Source organism: Oncorhynchus masou, chromosome 6 (assembly GCF_036934945.1).
Source record: "Oncorhynchus masou masou isolate Uvic2021 chromosome 6, UVic_Omas_1.1, whole genome shotgun sequence".
In the NCBI taxonomy this organism is placed as follows: domain Eukaryota; kingdom Metazoa; phylum Chordata; class Actinopteri; order Salmoniformes; family Salmonidae; genus Oncorhynchus; species Oncorhynchus masou.
This window is the reverse complement of record NC_088217.1, coordinates 33,883,266-33,908,524: the sequence shown is the minus strand read 5'-3', so window position 1 is coordinate 33,908,524 and position 25,259 is coordinate 33,883,266. Positions and strand designations below refer to the sequence as shown.

General features: G+C 43.2%; 2 protein-coding genes across 3 annotated transcripts; both read right to left on the bottom strand.

The window, feature by feature from the left end:
- Positions 1-800: 800 nt before the first annotated feature.
- LOC135541949 (integrin beta-7-like) lies at positions 801-12,615 on the bottom strand. Of its 2 annotated transcripts, none has more exons than XM_064968468.1 (15): positions 12,289-12,615; positions 11,964-12,043; positions 7,722-7,917; positions 7,353-7,523; positions 6,757-6,998; positions 6,131-6,286; positions 5,900-5,995; positions 5,665-5,754; positions 5,019-5,165; positions 4,591-4,793; positions 3,972-4,198; positions 3,634-3,841; positions 3,252-3,445; positions 2,823-2,983; positions 801-2,499 (listed from the first exon to the last, which is right to left on the bottom strand). In XM_064968468.1, the coding sequence occupies exons 1-15, from the start codon at positions 12,350-12,352 to the stop codon at positions 2,431-2,433; spliced, it is 2,304 nt and encodes a 767-aa protein (XP_064824540.1). In that variant the 5' UTR covers positions 12,353-12,615; the 3' UTR covers positions 801-2,430. The 2 variants fall into 2 exon arrangements, with proteins under 2 accessions (XP_064824540.1, XP_064824541.1); XM_064968469.1 differs by having other exon boundaries at positions 6,838-6,998.
- A 2,125-nt stretch (positions 12,616-14,740) lies between these two features.
- LOC135541948 (ATP-dependent 6-phosphofructokinase, muscle type-like) lies at positions 14,741-24,048 on the bottom strand. The gene is made up of 18 exons (XM_064968467.1): positions 23,888-24,048; positions 23,759-23,803; positions 23,392-23,500; positions 23,145-23,240; positions 22,591-22,683; positions 22,266-22,391; positions 22,044-22,108; positions 21,884-21,947; positions 21,583-21,729; positions 19,203-19,273; positions 18,932-19,019; positions 18,556-18,708; positions 17,810-17,974; positions 17,620-17,681; positions 17,374-17,485; positions 16,044-16,143; positions 15,704-15,809; positions 14,741-15,329 (listed from the first exon to the last, which is right to left on the bottom strand). Exons 1-18 carry the CDS (start codon positions 23,998-24,000, stop codon positions 15,176-15,178), a joined length of 1,869 nt encoding a protein of 622 aa, XP_064824539.1. The 5' UTR covers positions 24,001-24,048; the 3' UTR covers positions 14,741-15,175.
- Between the last annotated feature and the right edge of the window lie 1,211 nt (positions 24,049-25,259).

The window sequence follows — 25,259 nt, the reverse complement described above, 5'->3', positions numbered from 1 at the left end:
CTTAACTATTCACCCCCCAAAGTCAATGCTTTGTAGAGCCACCTTTAGCAGCAATTACAGCTGCAAGTCTCTTGGGGTATGTCTCTATAAGCTTGGCACATCTAGCCACTGGGACTTTTGCCCATTCTTCAAGGCAAAACTGCTCCAGCTCCTTCAAGTTGGATGGGTTCTGCTGGTGTACAGCAATATTTAAGTCATACCACAGATTCTTAATTGGATTGAGGTCAGGGCTTTGACTAGGCCATTCTAAGACATTTAAATGTTTCCCCTGAACCACTCGAGTGTTGCTTTAGCAGTATGCTTAGAGTTATTTTCCTGCTGGAAGGTGAACCTCCGTCCCAGCCTCAAATCTTTGGAAGACAAACAGGTTTCCCTCAAGAATTTCCCTGTATTTAGCGTCATCCATCATTCCTCCAATTCTGACCAGTTTCCCAGTCCCTGCCGATGAAAAACATCCCCACAGCACGATGCTGCCACCAGCATGCTTCACTGTGGGGATGATGTTCTCGGGGTGATGAGAGGTGTTGGGTTTGCGCCAGACATAGCATTTTCCTTGATGGTCTCATCTGACCAGAGTACATTCTTCCATATGTTTGGGGAGTCTCCCACATGCCTTTTGGCGAACACCAAACGTTTTCTCTGGCCACTCTTCCGTAAAACAGAAAGGAAAATGCTATGTCTGGTGCAAACCTAACATCTCTCATCACCCCGAGAACAACATCCCCACAGGGAAGCATGGTGGTGGCAGCATCATGCTGTGGGGATGTTGTTCTCGGGGTGATGAGAGATGTTAGGTTTGCACCAGACATAGCGTTTTCCTTGTTGTCCAAAAAGCTACATTTTAGTCTCATCTGACCAGAGTACCTTCTTCCATATGTTTGGGGAGTCACCCACATGCCTTTTAGCGAACACAAAACGTCTTTGCTTATTTCTTTCTTTAAGCAATGTTTTTTTCTGGCCACTCTTCCCGTAAAGCCCAGCTCTGTGGAGTGTACGGCTTAAAGTGGTCCTATGTCCGCTGTGGAGCTTTGCAGCTCCTTCAGGGTTATCTTTGGTCTCTTTGTTGCCTCTCTGATTAATCCCCTCCTTGCCTGGTCCGTGAATTTTGGTGGGCGGCCCTTTCTTGGCAGGTTTGTTGTGATGCCAAATTCTTTCCATTTTTTACTAATGGATTTAATGGTGCTCCATAGGATGTTCAAAGTTACGTATATTATTTTATAACCGAACCCTGATCTGTACTTCTCCACAACTTTGTCCCTGGCCTGTTTGGAGAGCTCCTTGGTCTTCATGGTGCCGCTTGCTGGGTGGTGCCCCGTGCGCAGTGGTGTTGCAGACTAAGGGGCCTTTCAGAACAGGTGTATATATACACACTGAGATCATGTGGCAGATCATGTGACACTTAGATTGCACACAGATGGACTTTATTTAACTAATTATGTGAATTCTGAAGGTAATTGGTTGCACCAGATCTTATGTAGGGGCTTCATAGTAAAGGGGGTGAATGCTTTTGCACGCAACATTTTTCATTTTTGTTGTTGTTTTGAAACAAGTCATTTTTTTCATTTCACTTCAACAAATTTGGACAATTTTGTGTATGTCCATTACATTGGGGCGGCAGGGTAGCCATTGGTTTCTACAGATGGTAAATTAAAGATTAAAATTTGTATTATTATAGTTCTAGGTAAATGGTATGATTTTTCAGCCATTCCTGAACTTGTAACCAAAAACAAGCTACATACATATGAGCAGTACCAAAACAATTTATCTAATGATTCTGTCTCTTCGCAGCAAAATCTGTAGAGCTGGGATGGTTGTATTCCCCATATACAATTTACATCAACAACATAGGTAGGAAGCAGTCTTATTCTAAACTAGCCCCTCCTTGGATTATGTGTTAAAATCTCTACAACAAAGCTTTCTTAGTGTCCAACAAGCTTTCTCTGCCCTTAACCTGGTTCTGAACACCTCCAAAGGTCATGTGGTTCGGTAGGAAAAATAAAACTGAAATTGTAACCATCTTTCTATGGCTTGTTTAAAAAATAGGGACATTTTGGAGAGGTTTTCATTTTAAAATAACCAAAACTGAGAGGTTATAATCTGGACAAAGGGAAAAAGGCCATTTTTGAACAAGGGGTGAGCCATTCTTACTAATCTGCTAGAGAACCAATTCCGATTTGAGTATAACTTTTATATGACTTAAGCCTTTAGGGAGATTCAATATTCTAATATTTTATAATTTTAGTCCTTTAAATTTATATTTATTATACAAATCGGCTCATTGAATTTTTCCAATTAAAATGGATAAAGGAACAAGCAGTTCCTCTTCTAGAAGTTAGGATCAGTATATGGTCCCACTTTCGCTTATTACTGTATGTAACACATTTTCCTGAAGTAAAGTGTTGGTTGGCTTCAGAGTTGAATGGGTTTGGATCAGTCCTCTTGAATGTGTATGGGGTTCATAACTATGGTTGTGGCGTCCTGGAACAAAGGATTTTCGATCTGAAACACCAGGGACCAACAAGAGATAAGTTTAGTACAGAGCGAGCATCATGTTATCAACAACCAACACTTAACATTATAAATCTTGCATTAAAGACTACTTGAGTTGATTATTTGCTTAAAAAAAATGACAAAACAACAATAAGAAGGACAAACACATTCACAAATAATAAAGAAATCCACTATTCATACAATAAACTATGAGACTGAGAACAATGGACAGATATTTGGTTATGAGAAACGACCAGTTAACGCAGAGACATCTAGCCTATTTAACATATCATGGTGATTCATTGTCATGTGTATACTGTTCTTTCTCTCACATTTTTCCAGACTACAGTCTCCGTTGCTTTGAGGAAGCTGGCGTACTCTCTCCGGTAGTGGAACTCCAGCATCAGCCAGCTGATGAGGATCACTGCGATCCCAATGAAGATGATGCTGGACACCGAGCTGCCAATGATCACATAAGTCTTGTCAACAGAGCCTGCCAGGGATGTCAAGAGGAAGAGTTTGTAGTAGAACACGAGTCCTGACTTTTTGTCTAACGCAAAGCATCTTTGATCAAACAAGTATAGCAGAATAGGTCCATATACGCAGAATAAGGATGTCATAGGAGTGATCTTTTTTAGGTGGGCCTAAGAGCTAGCAATATTATGAATTGCTCCAATGAGCAGTGAGAATAGAAATGGTAAAAACAGTAACCCAGTTGGATACATAGCCATGTTAAAATCTTGAAAATAAAGGATAATCACGGGGCAGATCTGCGTAGAGGACCAGGATGTTGCCGTCAGGGAACAGCTCCACTTTGTAGGAGATGGTGTCTTCTCTGCAGGGGAACTCCTGGGGTCCCTCAACCCAAGTGGGCTTGACTGAGCCACATGGTCGGCTACAGTTACTCTTTAGTCCGTCACTTTCCTTATTGGCCAATTCACACGTCACACAGGCCCTGGAAATGTTACACAAAGACAGGTTATTAACAGACATACTGAAGGTACACAGGCACACACACAAGCACACACACAGACACTGCATTATTGTAATGTAAAGTGTTCCTGTAAGGTCACAATTGAAGTACTAAACTTTGGCAACCTGGAAACTCAATCCAAAATGACTAAGTTATTTTCTTGTACTCACAGGAATTTTGCGCATGCATTAGCAATCTTTGAGCAGCTCATGCCAAAGAAGTCATTGTTGCACTGGCACTGGTTACACTGGCATGTTCCCTGGCCATTGCACAGCTTCCCAGCAGTCCTGCACTGGTCGGTGAGGGTGGAACAGTCACACGCAGAGCCTGTGTAGTTGGCATGACACTTACATGTTCCACAGTCACACTGCCCATTACCTGCAGGAGACAGGCGGCAAACGTTGTCAAACACAGCTGAAAAATGGGCTCCAATAAGATGCAGCTATAAGGAACACATTCTTAACCAATCAAAATGCATGGCCTGAACTAACTGTTTTAGTTTACTCACCACTGCAGAGCATGTTGTTGTGGCGGTCACAGCTGTTGTCATCACATTGGCAGAAATCACCACGGTGGGTGCACTGGCACACACATATGCCACACTCACAGTTCCCGTGCCCGCTACATAGCAGCGGGGAGCTGTCTTGGCGACATGTTGTGTCCATAGAGTCGGCAGAGATCATGTCCTTAGGCTGCTCACACTCACACCTTTGACCCAGGTGACCCTCGTCACAGCTAAAGGGCACAGTATTTACAAAAACAATGAAAAAAATTGGGTTAAACAACAAAAAACGGGACATTATGGGACTTAATTTGGGCTAGGAGTTTTTTTCTGGTCAGGTCACGTAATCAGGGAAGACTTCTAGCCCTACTCATCAGTACCTCAAAAACATTTTAATCACTGTAACAATGGAAAACTATTAACTTGAATCCCCTCAAGTTTTGATTCTGAGAACTTTTATATTTGATTCATTTCTTTAACTATAGAAACTTGTTTACTGCTATGTGGTAACAGTCAAACTGCAGTCTGCAGCTGTTTCCCTTACTGTGTGCAATTTGTAAGCACAGTTCTCTAATCTCACCAACCAGGAGGTGCTGTGAGTTCTCCTCATAATTTGAGGACTTGCCTGCAGATTCCGCAGTTGAGTGTTCCCTTTTCATTGCACTGTGTGGACTGCTGTTCTCTGTCATGGCAGTCACAGTCACACAGGGTTTCCACGGAGACCTTCAGGGTCTCGCTGATGCCCTGCAGTTTGAGGAAAAACTGCTTCTTCTCCTTCAGACATTCTCCTTCAGACATTGAAATATTCAGACTCACTGTGAAGTCAACCTGGGTGCAATGGAGAGGATAATACACAATAAATTGGTCTGTAACACAAGTCCTATACAGTATACCATTAAATAAACCCAGTATATGCTGGTTTTGTTGTTTTCTACCATTGATTTCAAGTGAACAACTATTACATAACTACATATATTACATGACTAAATCCATTAAAGACATGAGCCTTGTTCACATGTTGTTTTTGCCCTTCACCCCTGCTTTGTGCCAGACCTGCTGGTTGAGCTTGACGTTCATGCACTCGCCCCTCCTCTGCCACGGGGTGTTGTCCCCTTCTTCAGGGGTGCAGTGGGATCTGTAGGTCACGTCCAGACCTGACGGGGCTCCATGGTGCTCCAATAAGATAGTGGAGGACAGGTTCTGTGAACAGATATGCATTACTATAGATAGGAGAGTTGATGATTTTACATTTTTGTCTATGTGTCCAATAAATGGAATTTCATTGCAAAAAAATACATTTCAAAAGTAGTTTATATTTCTCTAGGCCTAAATGTCTTAAATTCCTAGAGAAATGTAGGTCTATCATGTATGAAACCTTAACTTTACCACTAGGAAGATTGACACATAATTTGCCAGTATATTTTTCTACTTGTGAGAGCATAGCACACACTATATCCGTCACTAGCTAACCATGAGGCCAGGGATTCCAGTGGAAATACATATGGGAGCTGGTTCTACTATTTTAGTCTGCTGTGTGAGTCATGGCCATAACCACAGACATGATTTTATGTCCTCTTTTGAATATGCATTTTATTGGTCATTGCAACCTTTTGCCATTGAAGTATTTCACAATTTTGCAGTGGCTTGGCACTAATTATTGTCAACTGTGTTCTAGGCTTGAGACCGTTGAGATACTCACACTGTAGGCCTCTAAGATGAGCTGGACCACGTTGCTGGAGTCGTTCTTCAGGACTCCCAGCACTGACTGAGGGATTAGTTTACTCAATGCCTAGAGAAGTGTGTGTGTATATGTGTGTTTGTTTAGGTATGGGCACAATAGAGAGAGATGGGGTGAAGGTAGAAATACAGAGGTTAAACATTTTGTGAACTTTTGGAATTTGCTTTAACAAACTATCTCTCCTATCAGTCCTGACCTTGTAGGCAGCAACACTGTCCTCGGTGACAGCAAAGATCAGCTGGATGTTATTGGCTGCCAGGACCCTGGCGAGCTGGCCAACCGATGGGTAGTCCTTAGACACATAGGAAGTGGATTAAATAACCACAGAAAGGTGTCGTAGTTGCCCAGCTCTTCCACAACAAATGTCACTGAAACAAGCTCACTTCTTCTAAGTGTTGATCATCCTACCCCTCTGTTGATAACTCACATATTTAGTGCCATCGTAGAAGCCGCTGCCATTGAGATGACACTTCCCATCATTAGGTTCGAATATCCCAGCCAGCCTGCCGTCCCCGGCAATGTGGAAGGTGTCATCTGACGTGTAAACCAGGATCCGGGTGACATTGTTCCAACCAATCACACCCTGGATGGAGGGAGGGAGGGAGGGAGAGAAAGGGAGAGAAAGGGAGAGAAATAGAAATGGACAATGTAGACATACGTTGTAGCAGACTGGTCTCCTCGACCAAACGTAACATAGTAAATGTAAATCTGGGGCATTCACATTAATATGATATGTAACGTTTGGTATGGTTTCGTAAGATGGAAGGTTACTTAACCCCCAACCTAGCTAACGTTAGCCACCTAGCTAGCCACCCCTAGCTAACATTAGCCACAACAAAATGGAATTTATAACATATGATACGTTTTGAAAATTCGTAGCATATTGTACATTTTGCAAATTCGTAAGATATCGTATGAATTGCAATTCGTAACATATCATACAAAATGGAATGTCTTGGGATTTACTACTAAATGCTCTGAGACCGCATTGGTTGTAGACATCCTAGCCTCTATACAGAGGTAACTGTGTTTGGTCATGTATGACAGTCCTACTTGGCAGACAGCTGCCTGCATGATGGCGTCAAAGCCAGACTCGGGGGAGTCCAGGTTTCCAGAGATGATCTGGTTGCTGACCCTGGTCTTGAACTCGGCCACATCTTGGGTTAGTCCCAGGATGTTTTGGAAGCTGAAGGCAGGTTGACAGGTGTGCAGGCGGCTGGGACAGGGGTTGTTCTTCTTGTCCTTAACCTGGCTGACATATGGCAGAGCCACCTTGTCCACAAACGAGCCAAAGCCTGATAGGGAGAGAGGTGAGGGATAGAGATTTAAAAAATTTTTTATTTTTTTAATTTTACCTTTATTTAACCAGGCAAGTCAGTTAAGAACAAATTCTTATTTTCAATGACAGCCTGGGAACAGTGGGTTAACTGCCTGTTCAAGGGCAGAAGGACAGATTTGTACCTTGTCAGCTCAGGGGTTTGAACTCACAACCTTTCGGTTACTAGTCCAACGCTCTAACCACTAGGCTACCCTGCCGCCCCAGATTGACAAAATAAGGATAGGTGGCATAGTCAGATGACTACACACAGTTGATTAAATCCTAACTTGAAATCCTTACTTCTGCAAAAGTCTGTCTCCCCAGCACTCACCTATGCGGACCTTATTGGTGACGTTTTTTAGAGTAGAGAGGATTTCCTGGCCCAGATTCTTGATGGTGTCCAGGTCGTCCCTCATGGAGAAGGACAGGTCCATTAGGTAGTACAGGTCTATGGGGTAGCCCTCGGCTCTCTTGAATGACACACTGAAGGTCTGAGGGACTCCTGAAACCAGACGGGTCAGTTAGTACAGTTATGGCAAAGCATGCATCAATAGGAGACTAGTACTGTTATGTATAGTACTTCACACTCCTTAATAAAGGATCATTAAAGCACCACAAAGAATTTCACATGTGGACCTGTCCTTGCTTGTTCACTGAGAAATACTGAGCAGCTGCTGTTTACGAGTCATATAATTCTCACCGACTCTGAGTTTGAAGAGGAGGTTTTGTGGCTTAAGCTGGACCACATTGTCTGGGTCGCTGCTGAGCTCATTGTTCTTTAGGAAGACCCGTTCTGATTGGGGGTTGATGATGTCTGTCTGCTCACAGCCTCTGGTCCTCAGAGACTCAGCAGTGTCACACCTCCGCTCAGTGGACTCCCCAGACTTCAGGAAGTTCTGTCAGGAGGATAGGTGTTATGGTCTTAGTTCAGTGTGTTGGACTAATGATATAGGCAATAAAACACTGACTCATACCAGTGGGGTGCCAGGTTATCATGTGGGCCTGCCTCTTGTCAGTTAAACAGATGGGGTTACATCTCTGTTTTAGGCTTAGAATTCTTACACAAAAACATTGTTATTATTTTTAAACATATATGGGACATGTGATTATGATACATAGGACCTATAGATTAGACCGAGAAATAGTTAGATGGCAAGGAGAAATGACAGAGAAGAAGTCAAAAGCCAACAAACATTTGAATATCTTGATTCATGTCGAAAAAAAAGCAGTCAACAACAAAATGACACAGAGAAGAAAATACAGCTAATTTTAAGTATTGAAAGTAAAATGTGCAGGAAATGAATGTGGAAATAGAAAGACGGAAGTGAGTCTGACACCAGTAGCATAACGCTGTCATAAGAAATCACAGAGAGCTGCAGCAGCACAATACACAATTAAAATATCGACCCTTTTTGGTTCCAGGTAAAACTATTTTGTGTTCCATGTAGAACCCTACGTGCAAACAGTTCTAAACAGAACCCAAAGCTTTTTTTTTACCTGGATCCAAAAGGGTTCTACAGTCCCATCCCACTGGTCAAACACTGGTTGTATGAACAATGTTCCATGTCATTTCAACCCCAAAAATCTATGTGATGACGTTGAATCAACGTGGAAAACTAATTGGATTTGCAGTCATCAGCATAAGTGCATTTAATATTTTTTTTCACCCAACTTTTAACCTAAATCCAATGACATGGTAAAATGTTTAGTTGATTTCACATTGCATTCATGTTAGCTGACAACTCAACCAAATATAAATCAAAACAATATGTTGAACTGACGTCTGTGCCCAGTGGGATACTGTATCCGCTACGGATCCGCAGTCAAACGACCACCCCTCATCACTGTCAAACGCTCCCTAAAACACTTCTGTGAGCAGGCCTTTCTAATCGACCTGGCCCGGGTATCCTGGAAGGATATTGACCTCATCCCGTCAGTTGAGGATGCCTGGTCATTCTTTATAAGTAACTTCATCACCGTTTTAGATAAGCATGGTCCATTCAAAGAATGCAGAACTAAGAACAGATATAGCCCTTGGTTCACTCCAGACCTGACTGCCCTCGACCAGCACAAAAACATCCTGTGGCGGACTGCAATAGCATCGAATAGTCCCCGCGATATGCAACTGTCAGGGAAGTCAGGAACCAATACACACAGTCAGTCAGGAAAGCAAAGGCCAGTTTCTTCAGGCAGAAATTTGCATCCTGCAGCTCTAACTCCAAAACGTTCTGGGACACTGTGAAGTCCATGGAGAACAAGAGCACATCCTCCCAGCTGCCCACTGCACTGAGGCTAGGTAACACGGTCACCACCGATAAATCCATGATTATCGAAAACTTCAACAAGCATTTCTCAACGGCTGGCCATGCCTTCCTCCTGGCTACCCCAACCTCGGCCAACAGCTCCGCCCCCCCGCAGCTACTCGCCCAAGCCTCTCCAGGTTCTCCTTTACCCAAATCCAGATAGCAGATGTTCTGAAAGAGCTGCAAAACCTGGACCCGTACAAATCAGCTGGGCTTGACAATCTGGACCCTCTATTTCTGAAACTATCCGCCGCCATTGTCGCAACCCCTATTACCAGCCTGTTAAACCTCTCTTTCATATTGTCTGAGATCCCCAAGGATTGGAAAGTTGCCGCAGTCATCCCCCTCTTCAAAGGGGGAGACACCCTGGACCCAAACTGTTACAGACCTATATCCTTCCTGCCCTGCCTATCTAAGGTCTTCGAAAGCCAAGTCAACAAACAGGTCACTGACCATCTCGAATCCCACCATACCTTCTCCGCTGTGCAATCTGGTTTCCGAGCCGGTCACGGGTGCACCTCAGCCACACTCAAGGTACTAAACGATATCATAACCGCCATCGATAAAATACTGTGCAGCCGTCTTCATCGACCTTGCCAAGGCTTTCGACTCTGTCAATCACCATATTCTTATCGGCAGACTCAGTAGCCTCGGTTTTTCTGATGACTGCCTTGCCTGGTTCACCAACTACTTTGCAGACAGAGTTCAGCGTGTCAAATCGGAGGGCATGCTGTCCGGTCCTGTGGCAGTCTCTATGGCGGTGCGACAGGGTTCAATTCTCGGGCCGAATCTTTTCTCTGTATATATCAATGATGTTGCTCTTTCTGCGGGCGATTCCCTGATCCACCTCTACGCAGACGACACCATTCTGTATACTTCCGGCCCGTCCTTGGACACTGTGCTATCTAACACCCAAACGAGCTTCAATGCCATACAACACTCCTTCCGTGGCCTCCAACTGCTCTTAAACGCTAGTAAAACCAAATGCATGCTTTTCAACCATTCACTGCCTGCACCCTGGATGGTACCGACCTAGAATATGTGGACATCTATAAGTACCTAGGTATCTGGCTAGACTGTAAACTCTCCTTCCAGACTCATATCAAACATCTCCAATCTAAAATCAAATCTAGAGTCGGCTTTCTATTCCGCAACAAAGCCTCCTTCACTCACGCCGCCAAACTTACCCTAGTAAAACTGACTATCCTACCGATCCTCGACTTCGGTGATGTCATCTACAAAATAGCTTCCAACACTCTACTCAGCCAACTGGATGCAGTTTATCACAGTGCCATCCGTTTTGTTACTAAAGCACCTTATACCACCCACCACTGCGACCTGTACGCTCTAGTCAGCTGGCCCTCGCTACATATTCGTCGCCAGACCCACTGGCTCCAGGTCATCTACAAGTCCATGCTAGGTAAAGCTCCGCCTTATCTCAGTTCACTGGTCACGATGGCAACACCCACCCGTCGCATGCGCTCCAGCAGGTGTATCTCACTGATCATCCCTAAAGCCAACACCTCATTTGGCCGCCTTTCATTCCAGTTCTCTGCTGCCTGTGACTGGAACGAATTTCAAAAATCGCTGAAGTTGGAGACTTTTATCTCCCTCACCAACTTCAAACATCTGCTATCTGAGCAGCTAACTGATCGCTGCAGCTGTATATAGTCTATCGGTAAATAGCCCACCCAATTTTACCTACCTCATCCCGATACTGTTTATATTTATTTACTTTTCTGCTCTTTTGCACACCAGTATCTCTACCTGTACATGACCATCTGATCATTTATCACTCCAGTGTTAATCTGCAAAATTGTAATTATTCGCCTACCTCCTCATGCCTTTTGCACACAATGTATATATAGACTCTCTTTTCTTCTACTGTGTTATTGACTTGTTAATTGTTTACTCCATGTGTAACTCTGTGTTGTCTGTTCAAACTGCTATGCTTTATCTTGGCCAGGTCGCAGTTGCAAATGAGAACTTGTTCTCAACTAGCCTACCTGGTTAAATAAAGGTGAAATAAAAAATAAAATAAAAATAAATACTTCAGTCATTTGATACTAGTATAAATGGCTGAGGATACCTATAACCTTTTTCTTTAAATGTATAACAATGTGAAGGAGGAATTGAAACATTCACTTGACCTAACTGTCTTTCAGTCAATCTCTCACACCTCTTATCATCAGGAGGCAAAGAGTTGTTATTTTGACACGTCACGCGACCTCTTCCACCGCTAAATATAAAAGGTCCTGTATCAACCCAGAACTGTTAGCAAAATGTCTGCCAAACTGTAGAAGCTGTTGAAAATGTTGAAAAAATAAGATATATATTATCTTACATGAGCTTGATGGGACATCATTGTCTAAGATCTCACCAAAAATGCACAAGGATATTACCATTCAGACCGCAATGAAGACCTATATTATGTCGGCTCCTATTGTAAGTAGCTCCTACAGTGGCCCTAATGTCGTTGTCCCTACATGTTGTAAGTCAACTCACAAAGCATTCAAAGGCCATTGAGTTCAAGAATTAAGAGTAGAGAAAGTATAGCAAAACTCAAGGATAAAACATGATACAGTTTTTAACAAATACAGGCAACAGCAGCAAGCTAGTTGATACACGATAAGGCTGACCTTGTGTTTGCACCAAGCACATCCAGGGCTCCTCAGGCAGGCTGAACATGAGGGCTGGGACACACATATTTGGGGGATCCCTGACACACCAAACAAAACAGTGAAATATTTAATTACCCCTGACTCTTTCAGACACACAGCAAAGATTGAGGAGATTGTGTTTGCTCTCATAACGGAGCTGCCATTACCCATGTCTGCCTTGTCAATTCAGAAAGTGAATTCTAATTCAACAATTGCAAAATCCTAATTTGGAATTAAATGACACTTCAATTCAATTTAAATGGGATACCCCCAACCCTGACTAGTAGTTGCTGATGAGACTTACCTTGAATTTGGATCTGTCCCACACAGTACAAAATAAAGGTTCTTAATAAAAAGAAGCCAACCATTGCCTGAGGATAGCGATGGAATGAGAAAGAGACAGACAGAGAGGATTAGGGACTTCTCCTGGATAGAAAAAATCAAATGAGTTGTGAGAAGACGGAAGCAGGAGGCAGACAGAACTCAGCAGACAAGCCATTTCCCCTTGAGTTCTCACAAATTGTCAACCACCTACCACCTACATACTTCATTTTCTGAAGTTTCTGTAGTCGGTTCTCTTAGAAATAAGAAAAATAACACACAACCAATTCTGAGTCACTAGTTTGAAACCAGAGGCTTTCTCCAATCTCCTTCATGTGAGAAATGAAACTCAAAGCTAAACCAAACCTTATTTCTACTTCAGAAACGTTCCCCTGAAGTTCCTATATTGTTATGATCACACTTGATAGGATCAAAGAATTATAGTGATTTGAATATCACTCTTACATTTACAAACACATACTGAACAAAAATATAAATGCAACATGTAAAGTGTTAGTCTCATGTTTCATGAGCTGAAATAAAAGTCTGCAGATATTTTCCATATGCACAAAAAGCTTATTTATCTCAAATTTGTTATACAAATGTGTTTACATTCCTGTTTGTGAGCATTTCTCCTTTTCCAAGATAATCTATCCACCTGACAGGGGTGGCATATCAACCTCAAAAGGTTCTATAGCTGCAACATCGAGAGCATCACTGCCTGATACGGCAATTGCTCGGCCTCTGACTGCAAGGCACTACAGAGGGTAGTGCTTACGGCCCAGTACATCACTGCCATCCAGGACCTCTACACCTGGCGGTGTCAGAAGAAGGCCCTAAAAATTGTCAAAGACCCCAGCCACCCAAGTCATAGACTGTTCTCTCTACTACCGCACGGCAAGCGGTACCGAGTGACAAGTCTAGGACAAAAAGGCTTCTCAACTGTTTTTACCCCCAAGCCATAAGACTCCTGAACAGGTAATCAAATGGCTACCCGGACTATTTTCATTGTGTGCCTCCACCAACCCCTCTTTTTACGCTGCTGCTACTCTCTGTTTATCATATATGCATAGTCACTTTAACTATACATTAATGTGCATACTACCTCAATTGGGAAGTGCTCCCGCACATTGGCTAACCGGGCTATCTGCATTGTGTCCCACCCACCACCCGCCAACCCCTCTTTTACGCTACTGCTACTCTCTGTTCAGCATATATGCATTGTCACTTTAACCATATCTACATGTACATACTACCTCAATCTGCCTGACTAACCAGTGTCTGTATGTAGCCTCACTACTTTTATAGCCGTGCTACTGTATATAGCCTGTCTTTTTACTGTTGTTTTATTTCTTTACCTACCTATTGTTCACCTAATACCTTTTTTGCACTATTGGTTAGAGCCTGTAAGTAAGCATTTCACTGTAAGGTCTCAGCGCACGTGACAAATAAACTTTGATTTGATTTGAAGTGTTGCGCTGCATGAGGCAAATGGTGGTCACACCAGACACTGACTGCTTTTCTGATCCACAACCCTACTTATTTTTATTTATTATATTTTTGTTGTTGTTGTATATTCTCCCCAATGTCGATCTTGTATCATCGCTGCAAATCCTCAACGGGCTCGGGAGGTGAAGGTCGAATCATCCATCCTCTGAAACATGACCCGACAAACCGCATTTCTTCACATCCGCCCGTTTAACCCGGAAGCCAGCCGCACCAATGTGTCAGAGGAAACATTGTTTAACTGACAACCAAGGTCAGCCTACAGGCGCCCGGCCCGCCACAAGGAGTCGCTAGTGCGCAATGAGCCAAGTAAAACACCACAGCCAAACCATCCCATAATCCGGACAACCCTGGGCTAATTGTGATACATATCTGTATTCCCAGTCAATGTGAAATCCATAGATTAGGGCCTAATTTATTTATTTAAATTGACTGATTTCCTTATATAACTCAGTAAAATCTTTGAAATTGTTGCATGTTGCATTTATATTTTTGTTCAGTGTTCTTACAACTATACCCAACATTTAAAAAAAGCTGCTCATCCACCTACTTTACAGTCATACATTTCAAGGCCTGCTTTGAACTTGGCTTTTGGGCATTACAGACCCATGTCTATGGGCCTCATCCAAAATTCTCTCTGGAGCAGATGTTGACTAGCACAAACCACAGACTACAGATTACTTAGTGCAACCTTTCTGACTGGCTGTGAGACTACCTGTAGTTAGATAGAGGTCATCATATTGTGTACACACACGTTTGGTACACTTTTTATTATGATAAAAAGCCCCACAAAATTTGTCACATTTTCTATGCAATACATTGTTACTATTTTATTACTAAATATTCGATATTCATTAAACATAGTATATTTGACATTATCTTTTATCATGTCATGTGTGTAGCAAAAAACAAAACAAATAAAACCTCCAGAAATGAAGCAGAGTTTAATTACATATCCTAGTTCAGTTTCAATGCAAGAAAGAAGTCTTCATTTTGTAAACTGTTCTGCCATACAAATAGGGGAGAAAGCAGTGAGCCAGACACAGGAAACAGCACACCGAGAGTGTTTTTGTGGCTTTGAGACAAAAGTGTTAGACTGACTCCACTGAGAGATCTGCACAGTATTGTTGCAGGGTTTCTGCAGAATGGTGTAGAATGACTTCTGTGATGTAGAACTGTTCAAAGCTCCACACAACAAACTGTATGTACAGTCTCTTCCTCATAACCACTAGGACTACACTGAGATGCTACACACATCTGTTGACTGAATGGTTGACTGTGGGTGGGCCGAGATGCAATACCAATGGTCGGTATGTATGTGTTTATGTGAGGTTGTGTTTATATGTGTGTGTTTATTTGTTTGTTTACATTTTGCCCCCCTTGACTAGGCCTGTCTTCTTGATGACGTGCTCCATGGCAGCCACCTCAGAGGTGTCCATTTCCACAGTGTCATATTTGGCCAGGATTTTCAGGATGGGCCTTAGCCTCAGCCACCACTCTGTCTTTGGGATACGGTGCCTATGGAGGGAGGAGGGAAGGGTGGAGTGAGGGAGAAGAGGGGGAGGAGAGAGAAGACAGGGTGGTGGAAGAGGGGAGTGAGGAGGAGGACAAAGGGATCAGAGGAAGAAAACAGGAAATAGAGGAAAAAAACAAGGGAAATGCTAGAAGGAACCTGGGCTGGCTTTCTGTGAGCAATCTGTTCAAAGAAACATTTGATGGTTTTAAATGGATTGGCATAGACTTCCAGAAAACAGCACTTTCAACTTAACTACCATTGGTCGTCAGTAAAACCCAATTGAACTCAATGTGGAACGCATAAAGAATAGTCACAAACAGGAGGGAGAAGGAGGAGAGAAAGGAAGTGTGGAAACAGAGGGATGACTAGGACTTACTCAAAGTCAGTGTCGTCCTTGAGGGAAGCCAGGGGCTGGAAGACCAGGGATCTCTTCTTCATGCCCAGCACACAGGCTGAGTCTGGCATGTTGGCAAAGATACGTCCTGGGGACACAAAGAGGGCCAGCATCAGTATAGGAGGGCAGTAGCCTGGCTGATCCCAGACCTGTTTGTATGGGATTTATCCAGCTCCTCTCTCATGGCAGGACAAAAGTAGTCAGAGGAGCAAGTTATGAAGACATTGTGCTTCTTGATGGAAAAAGTATTGAGGTGATCGAAGAAATTAAGTCAATTCCATATGCTTGAAGACATTTGGTCCAGCGTGTCAATGATCCTCACCGTGTCTGTAGCACTCCTTCAGCTTGTTTGTCAGCCATAGGACAGACTTGGATCCCATCTTGGTACCAAAATTCCTGTCAAAGGGGCTGGGGGTTCCACCCTGGTGGTGAGACACAGAGAAAGAGAGAGAGATATTGAGAGAGAGAGCAAGAGAGCAAGAGAGAGAGCGATAGAGAGAGATGGGGAGAGAGAAAGATAGATAGATCGTGAGAGAGAGAGAGAGAGAGGTATTCCCATATGAGCATATACATAAATTGATTCCAGGGAAAAAATATTATATATATATATATATACACCGAGTGTACAAAACATAAGAACACCTGCTCTTTCCATGACATAGACTGACCAGGCGAATTCAGGTGAAAGCTATGATCCCTTATTGATGTCATTTCAATCAGTGTAGATGAAGGGGAGGAGAAAGGTTAAAGAAGATTTTTTAAGCCTTGACACAGTTGAATGCACTAAAGAGCACCAAAGAGTGAATGGGCAAGACAAGAGATTTAAGTGCCTTTGAACAGGGTATGGTAGTAGGGGCCAGGCACACCAGTTTGAGTGTGTCAAGAACTACAACGTTGCCTGGGATTTCACACTCAACAGTTTATGTGTGTATCAAGAATGGTCCACCAAACAAAGGGCATCCAGCCAACTTGACATAACTGTGGGAAGCACTGGAATCAACATGGGTCAGCATCCCTGTGGAAGGCTTTCGACACCTTGTGTAGTATATGCCAGACGAAAAGAAGCTGTTCTGAGGGCAAAAGGCAACTCAATATTAGGAACTCAGTGTACAAAACATTTTAGGGATGAGAAAAACACTTTCGGTATTAACTAAAACAACTAAAACCAGATATAAACTATGTGGAAAAGATAATGGACCTATATATATATATTATCTGTAAGAACTAACAATCACCAAATAACAATTTGACAGTCAGGGAAAATATAATTTAAAAAAATAAAAAATACATTTAACAGTATATATTTTGATCTCTAAAATGCAACCAAGGGCCAACAGTACCCCCTGCCACACCCCCTACCACGCCCCCTGCCACACTCCCTGCCACACCCCCTGCCTCACCTCCTGCCACGCCATCTGCCTCACTCCCTGCCGCGCCCCCTGCCACACCCCCTGCCACACTCCCTGCCATGCCCTCTGCCACGCCCCCTGCCACACCCCCTGCCACACTCCCTGCCACGCCCCCTGCCACACCCACCACCTAAGCCCCTTTATGATCCAAAAAAACCCTGGAATCCTTATATTACTTCAGAAATACTATCTACAGGTTTAGAGTTGAGTCCATGAAACAGCTAGAAGAAGCATCCATCAGACCTGCTGCATGTGTCCTAAGACATTCATCCGGCAGTCAAACGTGCCCTTTCCCTCCTCTGAGTACAGGTTGTAGAGGAACTGTGTGGTGTAGTTCTCATTGGCATTAGAGTTCCTGTGGGCAGGAGGAGGGCGGTATTATTATAAGACAATCCATCATTTGTTAGTTGTAGTAACAAGAGAAACAAGAGAATGATAATGTCTGAGGGATATCAGGCAAGGATGTGTTTTTGAGGAGAGCACACCCACCTGAGAATGAGGCCTCTCTTCACTGAGGTCTTCATCTTTTCTATCAGATGCTCCACGTTCAGCTACAATAAAACAATACAACAGTAAAACCATGATTCAACAGCCCAAGGTCCCCATTTTTTGGGATATGTCTGAAATATACCACATAATCTATCCATCCATCTGTGTTATTCTGAATATGGCCTCTGACCTCTAGGTCACGGATATGGAAAGGCTCTTCATAGATGTAGGCATCATCAGCCCCAGATGACAAGCCAGCCATGGTTGCTAAGTAACCGCAGTATCCCCCCATGGTCTCAATGATGAACACTCTCCTCTTAGTGCCAGCAGCAGACTGCTTTATCCTGTCGCAAGTCTGACAGAGGAAAGAAGAGAAAGAAAGAGAGGGGCAAGTATGAGGAGGGATGTGTGTCTGGGTATTGTCATATGTGTATTTAAACCTTTGTGTGTATGGGGTACAGTGTGTTTGTGTGAGTTTGTCTGCATATGAGTATCTGGGGTACAGTGTGTGTGTGTGTGTGTGTGTGTGTTTGCCTGCATGTGTGTATTTGGGGTACAGTGTGTGTGTGTGTGTGTGTGTGTGTGTGTGTGTGTGTGTGTGTGTGTGTGTGTGTGTGTGTGTGTGTGTGTGTGTGTGTGTGTGTGTGTGTGTGTGTGTGTATCTGGGGTGCATTGTGTGTGTGTGTCAAATCAAATGTTATTTGTCAGATGTGCTGAATTAAATGGGTGTAGACTTTACCGTGAAATGCTTGTTGGGAGTCCTTCCCAACAGTGCAGAGTAAATAAAATACATTGTAACACAAGAGGAATAAAATACACAGAATGAATCTATATACAGGGAGTATAAGTACCAGATCAATGTGCAGAGGTATGAAGTATTTGAGTTAGATATGCACATAAAGGCAGGGTAAAGTGAAGCATCAGGATATGTCTGACCATGGTGATGGTGTTAAGGGCGGTGTCAGCTCCGATGCTGAAGTCTGATCCAGGAACATTGTTAGAGACGGTGGCAGGAATGACCACCATGGGGATACACAGCTCCTCGTACATCTCCCTGGCTGTCACCAGCTCCAGACCACCCAGATACGCCTGACAAGGAGACAACGGCATCAACATCTGGATTAGGCATCAACAGACATGACAATATTCATGATACTAATAGTTTGTCAACTATAGTGCTTATGCTTAATGAATATGTTCAATCAAGAATATTTGTACACTTATACTTTAAGGACCGATTCTATGAAGTGTCATGATGGTGGGCCAGGGAACCATCATAACACACTCTCTAATCCAACCCCTTGATCCTCACCTCAAAGCCTCCGATGATGATCAGAGAATGGATGTTGAACTTGGTAATGTTCAGGCTGATTTGCTCAATGTTTTTACCTGGCAGGTGTCTTCACACCAGAGAGGAGAAACAGAGAGTTAAATGTGACCATCTGGTTAATCTGTCAACAGAAGCTTCTATTCCTATAATTAGGGCCTTGTGTTCATCCTAAACTTTTCCTGGACAGGTCACATGGTCAGGAAGACCTCGAAACACTACATAGTGGTGTGTGTGCTCTGTGGAGATGTCTCACCTCTTGGTACCGAGATTGGACCCTCCCTTCCCAGTCCATCCACCCACTTGAGCCCAGATGATAGGCTCAATCTGGAGAAGGGGAAAGAGAGATGAGTATGATATGTTTGTGCATGTGCACATGCATGTGTGTCATTTGTGTTGAGTTGTCCAACAACTTGGCAATGAACTGATGTTCCTGAGGATGTCACTTGTTCACTTCCCTTTGCTGAATTTAAAGGAAATGATTAGTATAAGAAAATGGTGGAAACCTCCACTAGCCCAGGCCTCCACCAATCCAATGCTTTAAGGCCCCGATTCTGACCCGAGTTAAGAGTGCGTAAATTCCCTTTTTATGCACTTTTCTGACCTTGAACTTAAGCATGAGAATAGTGTGCTATTCACCTGCTATTCATTTTGGTTGGGATCAAATAAATGAAGATGTGGTGGATGTGTGTGTACAGACACACCATATTCTGACCTTGACTTAATTCCCTAATAATTCCACCCCCTTTATGTGCCAGAAAACCATGAATAAGGTCGAGTGAACCTACCGGTTCCAAGTGGAAAAAGCATCTACTTCATTTTTTACAATATAAATAACACCATTCTCCATGCTCTTTTCTTTACAACTTGATAAGAGCTATTGAAAATAGATGGGTAAATGAGTAATCTGTTTGGATAAGGGAATTCTAAATATAAATGACACTATATTTGACCTTCTAATGGCTGGAGACAAATGTCAAACCAGTCATATGGCAGCAAACTAAAGCATATCAACATATCAACTTTCCCCCAGTAAAGTTGAAATGATGTGCCATTACGCAGCATTTTAATTGTACGGCCTTTTAAGTTGGAGGAATGGGCACTCTGGATTGTCTTAATTATAGGCTCCCCTGACTTTCTCTGCTTCCTATTCCTATCATGTTGAATATTAGCCAGTATCAGTATCGACTGTCAGTAGGCCTAATAACAACACATATTACACTGCTAATTTACTGTTAGTTCTCTTCAGTCGGTATAGACTACATTATCATTCCATTTAATTCCATTGTTTGGTTTACCTTCATTTGCTTCCTCTGTAAACGCCGTCACTGCCGTGTGGTTGTTGCTGAGGATCATTAGTAACAGTTGATAATATAAACATGACATGTAGGCTAATTAACTCGTTCGGAGCACAGACCAAGCCGTAACAGTTTGAACCTGACACATGGCGCAAAACTTGACGGTGTCATCACACAGCTCCTTAGTTAGCGCAGGCAACAAACAAGAGTATAGCCTAATTGTCACACCCTGACCTTAGTGATCTTTTTATGTCTCTATTTTGGTTTGGTCATGGTGTGATTTGGGTGGGCATTCTGTGTTCTATTTTCTATGTTTTTGTATTTCTTTGTTTTGGCCGGGTATGGTTCTCAATCAGGGATAGCTGTCATTCGTTGTCTCTGATTGGGAATCATACTTAGGTAGCCTTTTTCCCTTTGTTATTTGTGGGAAGTTATCTTTGTTAGTGGCACTATAGCCCTGTAAGCTTCACGGGTGTTTCTTCGTTTGTTGTTTTGTTGGCGACATTTTAAATAAAAAGGAAAATGTACACTCACCACGCTGCACTTTGGTCCACTTCTTTCGAAGGCCGTGACACTAATATTGTACACTATTCTTTTGTGCGTAAATGCTCTCCCAAACTGTTTTTTTGTGATTCATAAATACTTTCCTAACCCTAAATAATCTACAAACATTTTTCCCTACCAATTGATGCTGAAACGGAGAGGAATCTGCATAGGGTCCTGTGTGGCTCAGTCGGTAGAGCATGGCGCTTGCAACGCCAAGCGTCGTGGGTTCGATTCCCGCTGGGGCCACTCATATGTAAAAGTAGTGGCCCCAGCCGACTTGTAAGTCGCTTTGGACAAAAGCGTCTGCTAAATGGGATATATTTTATATATATATTTAGATGGCTTTCTTTCATTGAGCCGTAATATTCTGAACCCGTTCTCTCGATATATTTTAGTGAGTCTGTTGACAAAATTATAACTAAAAGGCACACTGTATTGAAAGGGACGGCTTAAGATAAATGTACTGAAAATGTTATTGAATGAAAACTCAAAAAGAAAATTTGTTTGCCAGCAAGTGGAAGGGATTTCAGCACTTGAATTAAATGTATTCAGCGTGTGCAAGGGAACCATGCCTGCAAAGCCCATTACACTCGTTCACTGAGAAGCGCATAGGAAAGGTGTGTGTAAGAAAGACACAATTTCCTAAATTGGAATCAGGCCCTACGATTTGTGGGAAGTAGTGAAGGAGTGCACCCTTCAAGAGATAGGAGATATTATTGGGATGCACCCACTGACTCCTAACAGCTTGAACAAGCTGTCCACTATAGGAATTCCTCAGGGGGAATGACCCACCTGTCCGTTGGCCAGGCCATCAAAGCCGTCATGTACAGCTAGCATCTGATGTCCCTGGATGATACCAACCCTGACAGCTGCACGCACTGCTGCATTCATCCCAGCACAGGGGGCGCCAACATTTATAATGGCAATGTTGATGTTGCTCTGAGAGTGGGAGAACAGGAGAGAGGATGTATTTTGGGCGCAACATGATTATAAGAACGACACTGTGGGGAAAAAGTCCTATAACGCCTTCAAATGTGCAACCAGTTGCCCAAACACGTGACCAAGACAGCAAGAAAAAGAAAATGCTGCTCACCTTCATTTCTGGTGGGGTCACGTGAGCCAGCATTTTGTATGTGTCCCAGTTATTCTGAAAGCTCCTACAAACAGACAGTGAAAAGAAAATGACCAACGTTTTTTTTTTATCTCAAAGCGCAAATAAAGAAGGAATAAAAGAAGCCAAGTAAAAGGCTCACTTTCCCCTGAGCTTTACAGCATCTTCAAATCTCCCCTCCGTCATGGCTACGGTCACATCTTTAGTCTGAGAGAAAGAGAGAGAGGCAGGAAGGGGGTAATGGAGCGAGGAGAGAATGAAAATGTTAGATAGGAAATAGAACTCTCTGTAGATAACAAAGGTGATTTATCAACAATAAGAGAGGAAATATAACAGTTTGAAGTGGCGTAGGTGTATAGCTCACCACTTGGACACACTCCATGAGAGGCAGCCTGACGGCCATGTTCCCAGAAAGACTGACAACACAGGCTGGGGTTTCTGGGGTGGCCTCCAACAGAGCCATCACAGCCTCCACACCCATCCTGCTACCCTGGGGGACAGAAAGAGAGAGAGAGAGAGATAATTAATGAATGAATTCATGAATAAAGGATTGATTATCATTACAGGAACATTGCAGACACTATATAATGACCCTGAAGGTCAAGAAAGATTAGACAACAGAGTGAAAATAATACAGGCAGAGACAGACTGATTGACAGACACAAAGTGGTGACAGACAGATGGATTACCAGGATTCTGTCAAAAGCAGAGGGGGTGCCACCTCTCTGTACGTGTCCCAGGATTGTGGAACGGGTGTCGAAGCCAAGTTTCTTGGATACCAGCTGTATAGAGTGACACAGAGAGATTACAGCATCAGTCCTCTGTCAGGTTCACATTACGCTAGCCCGTTATAACCTTAACCATTAGGGGATCTGTGCCTGCATCCCATTCTCTATATTGGGAATAAAATGCCATTTGGGCCACGTTTCAAGTTTTATTAGTCATACTGTATGTACGGAATGAATATGGTATCCAACGAAATGCTTACTTGCAGGTTCCTTCTGGACAATGCAACAACAATAATAAATAATAAAAGAATACAAACGTAAAGTAAATGGCTTGGTAGAATAGAATTAATGTTTTTGCATAAGTATAGCAAGCAAAGTAAAAATAAAAAATTGGGCCATAAAAAAGGAGAGTAGAGCAGGAACTAGCAATACACGAGCCCTCTTCATCACCACCATCTCAGCCTGTTTCAGAGGTTAGGGCCAGCTTCTACTGACTGGGGGATGTCATATCTCACATTTTTGACTTGGTCACAGGTGATGGGTTTCTGGTTACGGTCCTGGGCTCCCTCTGCCAGAATGATGACGTTCAGACGAGAACCACGCCCCCTTTGCTGAGAGAGAGACAGAGAGAGAGCGTTGTTTTGTGTGTTAGTATATGAGGAAGAGAGAGGGTCAAAGAGATGCTCAATCACAAGACAAGGAGAAAGGTTTGAGGGATAGAAGAATAGAGGGATAGAGGGAGAAGGACAGGAGGTGTGGTACCGCAATCAATCTTTTGCACAAATGTTCCTCCCAGTTTTCCTCTGGGGGCATTTCTGGGATGAACACCCAGTCAGCACCACAGGCCAGAGCAGTCACCAGGGCCAGGTAGCTGTGGAGACAGATTAATGTTAATACACACACAGGCACACACACACGCATGCACGCACACACAGGCACGCACACACGCATGCACGCACACACACACAGGCACGCACACACGCATACACAGGCACGCACAGGCATGTAAGTAGGCACATACACACACACACACACACACACACACACACACACACACACACACACACACACACACACACACACACACACACACACACACACACACACACACACACACACACACACGCACCCGCAGTGTCTGCCCATCACCTCCAGGATAAAGGTCCTCTGGTGACTGTCAACAGAAAAAAGTGAAAGAGATTTACTCATGTTCACAAATGCCTTAATATTGGTGTGTGTGTGTGTGTTATGTGTGTACCTCTGTGCAGTAGTCGTGATGGCGTCAACCACCTCTATGATGCGGTGCAGGGCGGAGTCGGTGCCGATGGTCATGTCAGTGCCACAGAAGTCGTTGTCGATAGAGCCCACCATGCCCACGATGTTGAGATGAGAAGAACGATTAGCCTCCTCCGCTGAGATCTTTCCTGGTGGTAGACACACAAACTAGAAGACAACTCTCACATTTAATGCACTACAGCCTGTGTGGCTCAGTTGGTAGAACATAGCCCTTGCAACACCCAGGTTGTGGGCTTGATGCCAGCTGGGGCCACACATTTGAAAATAAATGCAAGCACTACTGTAAGTCACTTTGGATAAATTACTTGGGTCCACAAGGAGGCATTAAAGTACACTATAAGGAGCCACATATGGATCAGTTTAGGCTTTTAGATCATAAGGAATGATAACCTAATCCCCTCCTTTTAGGATTATCCACCGGATGTGTACCAAACTCACTAAAAGTGGCAGTAATGAAGCCTCTCTTGAAAAAGCCAAACCTTGACCCAGAAAATATAAAGAACTATCGGCCTATATCGAATCTCCCATTCCTCTCAAAAATGTTAGAAAAAGCTGTCGCGCAGCAACTCACTGCCTTCCTGAAGACAAACAATGTATACAAAATGCTTCAGTCGGGTTTTAGACCCCATCATAGCACTGAGACGGCACTTTTGAAGGTGGTAAAGTACATTTTAATGGTGTCAGACCGAGGCTCTGCATCTGTCCTCATGCTCCTAGACCTTAGTGCTGCTTTTCATACCATCGATCACCACATTCTTTTGGAGAGATTGGAAACCCAAATAGGTCTCCACGGACAAGTTCTGACCTGGTTTAGATCTTATCTGTCAGAAAGATATCAGTTTGTCTCTGTGGATGGTTTGTCCTCTGACAAATCAACTGTAAATTTTGGTGTTCCTCAAGGTTCTGTTTTAGGACCACTATTGTTTTCACTATATATTTTACCTCTTGGGGATGTCATTCGAAAACATAATGTTAACTTTCACTGCTATACGGATGACACACAGCTGTACATTTCAATGAAACATGGTGAAGCCCCAAAATTGCCCTCGCTGGAAGCCTGTGTTTTAGACATAAGGAAGTGGATGGCTGCAAACTTTTTACTTTTAAACTCGGACAAAACAGAGATGCTTGTTCTAGGTCCCAAGAAACAAAGAGATCTTCTGTTGGATCTGAAAATTTATTTTGATGGTTGTACAGTCATCTCAAATAAAACTGTGGACTCGACGTTACTCTGGACCCTGATCTCTCTTTTGACGAACATAACAAGACAGTATCAAGGACAGCTTTTTTCCATCTACATAACAGTGCAAAAATCAGAAATGTTCTGTCCAAAA